The following is a 13,451-nucleotide window of genomic DNA, read 5'->3' as shown; positions in this document are numbered from 1 at the left end:
AACGTCCAAATGCATACAATGGAGAGTCCATCAATTTAAATTAAATAAGCAGTAACTACTATGCTTCCACATTACTGATCATTACTTTCTACCAGGTATTGTGTTGGTCACTGGGGATACAAAGACGAGTTAAGACATCATCTCTGGCCATGTAAAAGCGCATCAATGGTAGCCCTGAAAGCCTGAAAACAAAACCTCTTTTGAACTCACTGGCTCTGGGTCAAGCGAATATATTTTTAGCTTCGTAGGTCTGAGTTTGCAACTACAAGTAAATGAAGTGTTCCCGGGCACCCCCGTGCAGAAGCGTTAAAACCGCACTATGCTGTTTGCAGTGTACCAGCCAGCAACAATGTCCAAAGAGATGCAATTTCTGTTAAGACTGAGCACTTGGATCTTAGGTTGAAGAGGTTCGGGAAGAGCCGTATAGGAAAAGGCGGAGACGTCAAGATTCACGTCGGAGTTTGTGAAATCAATCAGAATTTCAGAGCTGAGAAAGACCTCAATATTACCACCAACAAAGGAATTCAAACACTCAAAAGCTGGTAAACCATCTGGATAACGTCCACCCCTTTGTTTACGAAACACGAACCCAAACAAAATCCAATGTTTGAACAAGCAGACCGTGAGTTTTCATGACACCTTTCCTGAGGGCCTCAAATGTCTCCCTAAAACACTCAACTGCACCTGCTGCCAAGACGGGACGTCCTGGTGCCGGCGCCCAGGGCTGACGCCGACGCGGCCCGCCCGCGAGCTCCGCCCGGCAGAGTTTGGAGCAGAAGCGGCCCCCGAGCCAGGCGCCAAAGCCCGGCTCGCGCCCAGCGCGCGCGCCCCGCAGTCCCTCCCACGGCCGGTGGCGCCACACCAGGAAGCACCCAAACCCGAGCAGATGGAGCGTACGTGCTACTACCTCACGCCGCTGCTCCGAAAGCCCCGGAGCGCGCGCCCGGCCGCTCCCGGCACCCCCACGAGCTGCGCCGCGCTCCCGCCCAGCGCCGGCCCTGGGCCCAGGCGGCCGCAGAGCAGCGAGAAGCCGCGGCCCGGCACCGACATGGCTGCAACGCCCGCTTCCAAACCGAGAGTCCACCTCCGCCTGCTCGGGTCCTCACAGCCGCAGACCGGGCTCCGCCCCCACCCAGCCCCGCGGGATGACAAGTCCCACCGGCATCGTGCAGGGGCGGGGCCAGGAGCCACGCTCACGGCCGGTAGGCGGGGCCACGGCATTGAGCTTGGCTGGGGGCGGGGCGCTGGACTCAAAGAAGTCCCGGGCGCTCTGGGCACAAAATGGGAAGGTCAGTCTGGGAGGCTGGTAGCTGGCAGTGTGACCTGGCGACATGGCTTCTACCCCACTCGACACTCCGCTGATCCTCCCGTAGCGAGGACACTGGGAAGTCTAAACTAATCAGTTTAAGCAGCACACCCCCTTTCTCCCAAGCCAGATCTTCAACCCACAGCCTCCCAGGCTGCGTGGAATTTGATTTCGCTGAAGGATGTGACTGGTTCTTTGTTTCTCAAGCCCCGTGTCAGACTTTGGCATACCTTAGGAGCTGGAGAAAGAAACAAAGGTGTGATTGTGTAGAGGGAGGAAGGGGACGTGGCTGGACAAGGCCTGGATCTTAGCATTTATATATCTCCACCTTATAATTTACACTTTTACAAGAAAAAAATAACCAATGTCTACGTTTTCCAAGTCTATGATCAAGTTAACACAGCCTAGGAATCTGCTGTTGTGTGCTGAATTTGCAGTGAGAAAGCAAAATACCACCTCCTTTTAAAAAAATTAAAAATCAGACTAGTCATTCATTCTACTGGAGTATGTTAAACTGGAGTATGTTAAACTCCAGTGAGGCGTATTTTAAAATTTTACGTGTTTATTTGAGCAAAAGTTGATTTGAATCAGGCAGTATCCAGTGTAGCAAAAAGGAGCTGTGCAAAATGATATAAGCAGGACGGAGTGGAAACAAGGATGGCCGGGGTCTATTAGACAGATTACCTAACTAGTGCTGATTAGGTAATACTTGATTGACTGGTTTAAGATTCCATTTCTGGGAGAGCTGAAACTGGAATTAAGTTTTGGTTTGGTGACATGGCCTTAGCATAAGCGACTCCATTTGACGCCCGTTGTCTTGTTTTTTAACAGATTAGCAGACACAGATAAAATCAGTTACAAAGTTATAGGAGACAATATTTCTCCCAAAGTTAAGCTACAGTTGTGAAGTATCATCACAATCTCTTTGACCACTGCTTTCTTACTTGGAACCTTTGTTCTCTAAAATCATAGACTGCCAGAACATTTTCTGTTTAAAATCGTATCAGTAAGAATGAAACATCCTACTCTTGCCTGGATGATGTAAGTGAATTTGACACAAAGAAGCAGCTTTTATTTCCAACCAGGGTACAGAGCTTCAGATATGGGATTTCTGGACACATTCCACATCTACTTTAACTATCAATTCCAAGAAAACAGGCCCCTAGGCCCACTTGGCCGTCCAACCTGATGTTGGCCCCTTTACACACAGCTTTTTCGCTTTGAGCCTACAAAAACACTGCTTCTTTCAAATTTCACTTCCCCCAATCCTATAATAACTTACATGTCTCATTTTAGTTGATGAGACACTTCTGGATTCCTCTGGTATGCAGTCTCCCTCAATACAAGGAGACAATTATTCTACGTTTGAATTGCTATAGGTTTGTCCCTGGTGGTTGTGGTCTGATTAGGCCAGGAGTGATTGTCCTGAATAAAGGATTCCTGCCTAGAAGTAGTTCTTAGTTTAACAAAGTAGGCAGTATTCTGTGCTCTCTGTTAAATGGAGGAAGGCATGCCATCCATGAGGCCCAGTACCCCATACTCCATCCACTTCTTTGGCACCTCCATTATGCCTAGAATAATATTTGGCCAAGAGTGGTGTCGTGCGGGCTGTCCGGCGGGGCGGCCTGCGAGGTCTCTGCTCCCACTCCCCACATAAGAACGCAGGACATGGTGAGGCCAAAAAGGAACACCCACGGAGCCATAGGTAGGGAAGTCATACCACTATGTTCTCACTGGAGGCTGGGTTTACACGATGTGTGACCTGCTGTCCGCTTTGCTGCCAACCGACCAACTCTCCTCGACTCTCCTTACTCTCCTTGACTCTCCTTACTCTCCTTCAGTCTCCTCCTTCACGCTCCTCGGCTCCCCTCCGTAGCCAAGGCAGTTATATCAGTGACCAATGGCTTAATGGCTACAGCTGATGGCCAACCAGCCACAGCTGACGGCCATCCACTATCTGAGCCAGCACCTCTCCACATGAGGCCGAGAGCCTGGAAACCGCTCTCTGGGGCTCTGCCCTCACAAGTGGGTATTCAGTAATTTCTTGAATATTAATTAAATTTTATAAGAAATCCATTTCAAAATATAACCTCATCAATTCAAAGCTTTCTTTCATCATTTGTTCTTGCAAGTAATATGTCTCATGGGGAGATGCATTGATCATGGCTCTTCCTTATCCTCTGCCTCATGCTAGTGCCTTGCCAGCTCCTCCTTTCTTTTCTTCACACATAAATAGTATATATTTCCTACTAATGAACAACCTAACTTACATTCTATTCAAACATAAAATAAACTTCCACTGTTTCTGAGTAACTCATTAAAGTCATCCTGAGGTAACAGCCTGCATCAAATAAAAGAAAACTATTGCCTTCTGTCGTTTGAAGGTAGTCCCACCAGCAAGCCTGCTTACTGTCTAATTTCAGTGTCTCTTCCATGGCACTATCCCCAGAGCCTAACCCAGTGGGTGGCACACACTAAGTTCTCACTAAATATCTGCTGAATGAATGAATGAATGAATTGAACCTAGACTCAGCAGAAATTGAATGAAATGCCCAACAAACTCCAACAGAGTCACCTCCAAGGAGATTTTGACAGAAATACTACTCCCACCCAGAGGATTAGTGTGTGTAGTTAAACCTTTCCCAGAGATTTTAAGTATACCAGAGAATGTGTCTGGTGGGCCACTGCCAGGTTTTAGGTGACTATAAGTTTTCTTGCACATGTTGGTTTTCTTTTCAATTAATAAAGTACCCTTGCAGAACATTTTGCTTACTGTTATTGCAAATGGGGAATTTAAAGTCACCTGGGTTGTACTGCAAGAAATTTTCCCCAGGTTTTTAGATGATGCCCTGGCCAACAGAATTGTAACTCCCCTGAAAGCTAATCTGGATTATCTCTGGACAAGAGTGATATTGCCATTTTTAGTTGTTTAACTGAAAGCAATAATTAATGTTGATTTTAATGAGTCTAAGGCATTACAGAGAACATGAAATGTTTTTCAACCTATTGAGGGGAATTGTTTGAAGACAAGACTTTTCCAAGGTACTAAGTATGAAAGATTGATTATGACCCTATAATCAAAAACAATTGCATTTGGTTTTGAAACTATAAATCCTATTTTCTTATATATTGTTTTTCTTTTGTAAGTTAACTTTAGCAGCAAACATAAGCTTAATTCTGGCTACTATTTCAACAACTACTATTTTGTCATTCAGGAAACACAAATAAAAACCACAATGACATACCACCTCCCACCCATTAGGATGGCTACTACCAAAAAAAGTAACAGAACAAAAATACAAGTGTGAGGATATGAAAAATTTGGAACCCTTTTAGGGTTCTATTGGTGGAAATGTAAAATGGTGCAGCCATTATGAAAAACAGTATGGAGATTCCTTAAAATGTTATAAATAGAATTACTGTAAAATCCAGCTTTTAACCCAATGAATCAAAAGCTGGGTCTCAAAGAGATATTTGTACATCCATAGTAATAACAGCATTATTCACAATATCTAAAAGGTGGAAACAACCCAAATGTACATCAATAGATGAATGGATAAACAAAATGTGGTATATACATACAGTGAAGTATTATTCAGCCTTTAAAAGGAAGAAGATTCTGACACGTGCTACTACATGGATGCCTCTTGAAGACATTATACTAAGTGAAACAAGCCAGTCATAAAAATACAAATAAGTATGACTACATTTATATAAGGTACTTAAAGAAGTCAAACTCATAGAGACAGAAAGTAGAATAGTGGTTGCCAGGGGCTGGCAGAAGAGGAATGGGGAATTGGTGTTTAATGAACATATAGTTCCAGTTTTGCAAAATGAAAAGAGTTCTAGAGATTGGTTATATAACAATGTCTCACGTCACACTACAGAACTATGCACTTAAAAATGGTTGAGATGATAAATTTTATGTATATTTTACCACAATTTAAATTTTTTAAAAAAATTTAAAAGTAACAGGTTTTTTTTTCTTTTTAACTCCCAATGGCAGTGAAAAAGAATTATTGAGCCACATCTTTAGCAGGTTTTGTATTACCAGTCTTTTTAATTTTACTTAATTTAGTGAGCAACAAATAGTATTCACTGAAGTCTTAATTTATATTTTCTTGACTACTAATGTGTGAAGCATCTGTTTCTCTAGTTATTAGCCATTTTAGTTTTTTCTTTTTCATGTTTTTATTGATATAGGAATTATTTATATTTTTAATATAAATACATTATCATTTACATGTGTGACAAGAGTTTTCTCTCAGTGGCTTTCTTTTTACTTGTCTTTTCAAGTCTCTTATATATAGATTTTCTTAATTGTAGTCCAATTCATCAATTTTTTCTTCTATGGTTGGAGTTTACTGTAACATTTAAGCAATCTTCTCCTATTTCAAGATTCTAGAGATATAATCCTATTATTTCTAGAGCTTCTAAAGTTTTGACTTTCACATTTAAATCTCTAATTAATGATTACAAGGTACAGTGTGAGGTATGGAATCAACTTCCTTTTTTAAAAAATTATGCATAACAATTGTACCAGCAGCATTTATTTCTTTTTCCTTTTTTTTTTTTTTTAAAGATTTTATTGGGGAAGGAGTACAGGATTTTATTGGAAAACAGTGTGTACTTCCAGCCTTTTTTAAAAAAAAGATTTTATTGGGAAGGGGTACAGGATTTTATTGGAAAACAGTGTGTACTTCCAGGCTTTTTTTAAAAAAGATTTTATTGGGGAAGGGGTACAGGATTTTATTGGATAACAGTGTGTACTTCCAGGCTTTTTTTTTTTTCCAAGTTGTTGTCCTTTCAGTCTTAGTTGTGGAGGGCACAGCTCAGCTCCAGGTCCAGTTGCTGTTGCTGGTTTCATGGGGCACAGCCCACCATCCCTTTCGGGAGTCGAACCGGCAACTTTGTGGTTGAGAGGACACACTCCAACCAACTGAGCCATCCAGGAGCTCAGCGGCAGCTCAGCTCACGGTGCCATGTTCAATTTTAGTTGCAGGGGGCACTGCCCACCACCCCTTAACAGACTTGAGGAATTGAACTGGCAACGTTGTGGTTGAGAGCCCACTGGCCCACGTGGGAATCGAACCAGCAGCCTTCAGAGTTAGGTGCATAGAGCTCTAACCGCCTGAGCCACCAGGCCGGACCCAGCACTTATTTCTACTCCATCCATTTCTCCTCATCTTCAATTCCTTTTCTTATATGACCTTTCTATATAGGCATAGGTCTGCTCTCTAGGCGTACGACTGCTCCTTCTTTTGGATGAGATAATGGAAGAATGATGTGGCAGAAATAAAGATTAGTGAACTTGAAAACAATGGAAACTATCAAAGGTGAAATGTATAGAGAAAAAATATAACAATGCATCAATGAGCCTTGGGACAACTTCAAAATGCCAAATATAATTGGATTTCCCAAAAAAGAGAGGATGAAGACCAAAAATCTTTTTGAAGAAATAATGGTAAAATATTTTCCTAATTTGGTGAAAAGTATAAACCTATATAATTAAGAAACTCAATGAACCACAAGCACAAGAAACATGAAGAAAACTGTATCAAAGCATATCATAATCAAATTGCTCAAAACCAATGACAAAGTGAAAAATTCTTAAAAAGCATCAAGAAGGAGAAAAAATACTTTAAATACAGAGGAACATGGATAAGAACAGCAGATTTCTCAACAGTCTAGCACAGTGGTATGATACAGAACACTGTACACAAATCCATGTACACATGGCATATTGCTAACTTTCTCTTCCATACCCTGCCCCCAGGAATGTTTCTTTGATTTAGGCTTCTCCAATTTCCAGCTTACAATTTAACTTCTTATGCAGAAATGAAAGTCTAGACACAACTTCTAACTTAGTGCTAAAATCACACAACTAGAAATTATTTTTAAATATTCATTTAAAATTCTCTTTATCTTGTCTGGACATAATACTTCTTCCTCTCTCATAAATTGCATTACGATTGAGCATCTAATGAGGTTAAAGTACTCTTTCCAAGGTTCAAAAATTTTGGCTTCCCTCTTGAGGGGTATAATTTGTCTTATTTTCCATAGCCCAGTAAATTTCTCTTCCATCCATTCTGTCACCAATATTCTAGTATTATAACGTTCAAACCATTTTCTTTTTTAAGCAGTGAAATCCATTCTGCAGATGAAATCTGAGGTGAAATATCTTACTTCGAAGGTGTTTGAGAAAAATAGAACTGCTTCAGCTGACATGGGTTCCAAGTGACTCTGCCTGTTTAGTCTTTCTCACCTCTGTCTTCCCCAGACACACTTCCCCAGATCTTCAAGAGCCCTTCTGAGTACAATATGGAAATTTCTGGGACTAATGCTCACAGAGAGTCTTAGTTCAAACCTGTGCTTCCATGCCACACCAATTGTGAACCAAAAGAATAAGATCACAGTAATTATCACAAACAGTACATTTGACTTCACTACGTAGCTACATGGAATCTCCATTCCACTCTCAAATTCCAACCAAATAGTTCTAGAGGTTGTGAGGAATCACTGCACATCTCTTATCACTACCTTAACCTCTTTTTAGCTGAACAATTTCTCCAGAGTCTTCATGAAGCTAATAATTCTGAGAGATGAGGTAATGTCTCCTTCTGTGCAAAGAGAATGCTTCCTTACAGCTTGCCATAACAGTGAAGGATTCCTTGTGCTCAGAGTTCCTTCTTCTGTGGCCCAACCCACTACACACGCAGGCTTCATCTGTGGTCCTCCACATCACTCTGTGGCTTGATTAAATCTATAGATTGATTTGGGTAGTATTGACATTTTAGCAATATTAAGTCTTCCAGTCCATGAACACAGGATGTCTTTCCATTTATTGGTGACTACTTTAATTTCCTTCAGCAACATTTTGTAGTTTTCAATATACAACTCCTTCTTGGTTTAGGGTTATTTCTAAATATTTTATACTTTTTAATGCTATTGTAAATGGAATTAATCTCTTCATTTTCTTTCTGGATTGGTCATTTTTGGCAACTACTTTTGCTGTAACAAATTTCTTTGTCTCCATCTAGGAGTCTCATGTCTTCTATAAGTCTTCATGAAACTGTGGAAGGCTAACTTATTAGATTGTAAGTAAGGCAAAATTAACTTTCTCATAAACACACATATCAACATAAGGAATTAAAGAGGGGATATCACTACGGACACTAAAGGCATTAAAATGTTGATAAAGTCATAATATAAAAAGCTTAAATATTAATAAAGTAATAATATAAAAAACTTTAATGCAACAGATTTGACAGCAAAATAGACAAATTTATTTAAAAACACAATCATCAAAAAGTGACCCAAAAAGAAATTTAAAAATTTAATAACTCTGTATAATAATTTAAATACTAATTAGTAACTAATAACCTCCTGACAAAGAATTTCTAGGCCTAGTAGTCTTTAATGATGATTTCTCTCAAACATTTAATAAAGCAATAATAAAATCCTACACAAATTTCTTGAAAATAGAAGAGGAAGGAACACTTCCCAACCCACTTTATAAAGCCACCATTGACCTGATATCAAAATATTACAAAAAAAGACAAGTAAATACCAATATCCCTCAACAATATAGTAACAAAAATCTTCAATACAATAGCAAATTATATAAAGTAGTATATTAAAACGGTAATATATCATGATCAAGTGGGGTTTATGCTGGGAATGTAGTCTGGTTCAACATTAAAAAATCAATGAAATTCACCATAGCAACAGATCAAAAGAGAAAAAACAAGGATGATCTCAATAGATGTAGAAAAGTATTTGACAGACAGAATTGATCATTCATTCGTGATAAAAATAAAAATATTTCACAAAACTAGAGATAGACGGATATATTCATCAAGCTGAAAAATGACACCTATAAATAACCCACAAATAATATATTTCGTGGTAAAAGATTAAGAACAAGAAAAAGATGTCTGTTTTCACCATTTCTATTTCATATTGTACTGCTTGTCTGAGACTGACTGTAAAAGGATACAAAAGAACTTCTGGGGGTGATAGAAATGCTCTCTATTTTGATTGTGGTATGTGGTACATGATGTATACATTTATCAAAACTCATCAAATTACACACTTAAAATGGGAACAATTTATTGTATGTAAATTATACCTCAATTAAAATTGACGAAAAACAGAGCTTAAGCGTTGTTGATTCTTAGCGAGTGAGGGATGTAGTCCACATCCCTCACTTGCTGAGAACCCTCTTTTCTAATATATTATGCACTACATCCCTCACTGTCTAAGAAGCCTCTTTTCTAATATATTGATTTTCCATAATTAATTTGGCCACTAGAGGGCCCATATTTCATGAACTCCAAAGTTTGGCAATGATTTGAAAAGCACATCAGCTATGGATGAAAATACACAGAAAGAATAATACATATGAAAAGTTTTCATTAACAGATTTGTAAGACTTTAGTAATAAAATTTAGTAAAACCATTTTTGGCCATAATAGCACAGAATATAAAAATGTTATTTATGAAAGCGATAAAGCTCCTTTCATTACCTTGGAATATTTTTTAAAGTAAAGACTATATTTTTGGTTACAAAAGTTACACGTTCATTATAGAAAATTTGAAAGTTACAGAAAAGCTGAATGAAAGAAAGAAAAGACAAAGAGAAGAATCAATAGAAGCCACTGCACAATACTCACAGTCTGTAAAAAGAATGCTGTTAATATTTGGGTGTATTGCCCGAGAGCTTTTATTTACACATTATTTTTATTTGATTGTAATCACATGTAACACAATGTTAACCACTACTTGCTATCTAATCATGAAAATAAAATGTAAATTAAATATATATTCATAATGTGAAACATTCATAATTACATTAATTGTTTCTTTAAATTAATTTTTAATAGTACTCAACTAAAAACATAATAAAAGCTAACTAATATTTAGTAGCTATGTTAAATTGTCCATATGTCTTAGGTAGCTCTAACTGTCTTAGGCAGGAAAACTTAATTGAGTCATTACAACTAGAAAGCGGTGGGCAGTGGATGGCAGAATCCTTTTTCCTTATCGTAAATAATCCCCACTTAAGTGTTAAAGGAAAAAATGCATAATTTATGAAGAGGAAAATATAAGACAAAAAGAACATTTACGTTATTTACATATTGGGCTTATAGTACATTTCCAAGAAAAAGAAACTGTACGTACATTCTAATTCAACTTACCTTGCCATATAACAAAAAGATATTCAGGTTTAAGTAGAGAAGACAATGAAATGGATAATAAACAGTAAGTTTTGAGCTTTGTTTGTGGAATTACCTGTACTTTTATTAAATCCATTTGGCACAAATAAGTTATATGTAGATTTTAACTGATGGAAAGGATAAAGAGAAAAGAATTAATATGAATGTTAATTATATTAAAAACAAATAGTATTTACTAATATTTACTGAAAACGTATTATTATATTCCTGGTATGGTAGGTATTGTGTTTCATCATTACCTTTTCTTTGTTTAATCTTTATAGCAGCTTTATAAGGGTTTAAGGGGAATTACTATTTTCCTTCTCATTTTACAGATATAGAATCTGAGACTCAGAGAGATTTTTCCAAAATCAAACTTTTCCAAAATCACACAGCTAATATGTGCCAAGTTGGGGTTCACACGTAAGACTGTCTGACTATAACAGCCATATCTTTAACCTAAACACTCTTATTTCCAGGAACTTCCATATATGTACCAAACCTTTCAAAACAAGAGTTCTTTTTCCCACTTCAAGGTATAACACCATCATGATGTTGTATTCAGAGAAACCTCAGCCTAAATAATTAACTTTTAAAAAATTATATTTACTTCAGTCCCAGAAAAGAACTCCAAAGGGCAATTTCATTCCTGACTCAAACCAAAGATGAGGTTCTTGGTTAAAATCTATTACTTTAACAAATAACAATATAGTGAGTGATTTGCTGTTGTATTTGATTGCTTTATCTCCATTGACTAGAGGCTATTATATTTTGGTAGCTATAACATTATTTGTATATACAGATAATTGTATTATATTAATTTGTTTTGTAAGACACCTTTCTGGTACTATGTTTGAGTGAAAATGAAATCCTTTCTTAGCCTCTAAAACTAGAAGAAAATAAACCACATCCCCATGATGTTCTTTATTGACAGTTTTTAATAGGCCTGGTGTAAATAGGAGTAAATTGGGGAACCATACCTGAAAATTCACATGTAATAGTGAAGGCAGTTATGTATTTATTTATGAACGTACAAATACAGTGATTTTAACATTTAATTTAATAACTGTTTTTTTCAGCATATACAATCTGCCCACATTAATAAGCTGGTAATGGATTAAATTATCTATACTCATTGATAAAAATACATTAAAGATTTAAAATAAAATACATTAAAGTTCTAGATTTTTAAAACTCTTAATAAAATGTGATTGCACACTTACTGTTGGGGTGTCTAAAGAGATCAAGAAACCCATCTCAGCACTAAAACTATATATATGTAATAAACTAAAATAAAAAGTCAAATGAGTGTCAAATGAAATCAATATTTAATATTTAATATTGATAAAAATAAGCATTGGAAGATGTAGCTTAGGATATGAGTCCAATAGGCTGCCAACTGAATACCACAAATAAGCAGACAGCCACAAAGTCACTGTAAATACTGAACTAGAGGTATCTCATCCACATGGAGGGCCTGCTTCCAAGAAGAAAAAGTACTGAATTGAGCATGCCTGATTCATTCTTTCCAAATAAAATATTTTTCCTCTGAACAGAATCATAAAAGTAAAGACTAGGAATGTTATGCAAATTGACCAGTTCAATTTAAAAGAAACATGAGTCATGGAAAAGTGTTTCCCAATAGATATTTCTAAAATATTAAAAATAACAACAGTAACAACCTACATGTATAACAAGAGCCAAAAGCCAGCATCATGCTTAATGGTGAAACAATAGAAGGAAGAGCTGAAATTAAGACAAGGATGTCTACAACCACCATTACTACATAACAGAGTTTTGCAAGTACTAGACAAAGCAATTAGACAAGGGAAAGATATTAGAGATACAGTAATTAGAGGTGGAAAAAAGTAAAAGGCTAGAAACACCCAAATTATATCTACATAGAACTTATTTAGCAAACAATGATACATTCCAAAAATAAGATACTATGACTCACATCTTTCTGCCTCTAGGGAAATATATGAAAATACTCGCCAAAATTGAACATTCGCCAAAACATATCTTTATGCAAAGCAAGCAAGATGTGAAACAGTGTGCATGGTATTTCCCCATGTGTAAAATAAAAAGAGAAATATGTGTGTGCATGTCCACAACATAAACACGTGTGCTGATTTATGTATAATATTTTATCTAACATACTGACACACAGAAAATTAATACTTCTAATAGGTTCTGGGAAGGAAAAAAGAATTTCTGGAGTGGGAGGGAGAGGTTTGTGGGTTTGTCTGTTCTTTTTAACTGTAACCATTTGAATTTTTATGATGTGCACATATTTATTCTTTAATAATCAGTATAACTGGTTTACCTACTTGATGTAAATTTTATCTTTTGAATGAGTAACAGCATGTTGAGTAAAGTGCCTATTATAAAATGATCATAAAGGTAGTTAGGAATTTGTATTGCTTTCTATCACAGGACTATTAAATTTTGAAAGGTTCAAGGAAGACTGGCCAGTTCTTGGGCCAACTAATGTATTTTGTGTTTTGAAGCATATCACAAGGACAAATAATACAATTGTTTATAAAGAATCAAATGAATGAGGCACTTGTATGGAAGGAACTTTGTCCCGCACACCCCAAAAAGAATAATCTGTGATGGAGTCCTGACCCCTGGTACCTCACAATGTGACCTTATTTGGAGGTAGACTATTTAAAAAGGTAATTGAGGTAAAATGAGGTCACTAGGGTGGGCCGTAATCCACTATGACTAGTGTTCTTATAAGATTAGGACACAGATACATACAAAGGGAAGACCGTGTGAACATGCATGGAGAAGACATGACCATCTGCAAAACAAGGAGAAAGGCTTCAGAAAAAAACATCCCTGAGGACAATTTGATCTTGGACTTCTAGCCTTCTGAACTATGAGAAAACAAATTTCTGCTGTTTAAGCCACTCAGGTCCTTT

At 37.3% G+C, this 13,451-nt stretch overlaps 1 protein-coding gene across 2 annotated transcripts in view; it reads right to left on the bottom strand.

Annotated features, from left to right (window-relative positions):
• Positions 1 to 1,124, bottom strand: part of MTHFD2L (methylenetetrahydrofolate dehydrogenase (NADP+ dependent) 2 like) — a 97,995-nt gene extending 96,871 nt beyond the window's left edge. Inside the window, exon 1 of one of the 2 annotated variants that reach the window (XM_081061710.1) lies at positions 908 to 1,124. In XM_081061710.1, coding sequence (XP_080917836.1) covers positions 908 to 1,050 — 143 coding nt within the window. In that variant the 5' untranslated portion in view covers positions 1,051 to 1,124. The remainder of the gene's footprint in view (positions 1 to 907) is intronic. The other variant, XM_081061709.1, reaches the window with a different exon arrangement.
• Between the last annotated feature and the right edge of the window lie 12,327 nt (positions 1,125 to 13,451).

This window comes from Rhinolophus hipposideros, assembly GCF_964194185.1.
Source record: "Rhinolophus hipposideros genome assembly, chromosome: 1".
NCBI classification, from domain to species: Eukaryota; Metazoa; Chordata; class Mammalia; order Chiroptera; family Rhinolophidae; genus Rhinolophus; species Rhinolophus hipposideros.
This window is presented reverse-complemented; position numbering and strand designations above follow the sequence as displayed.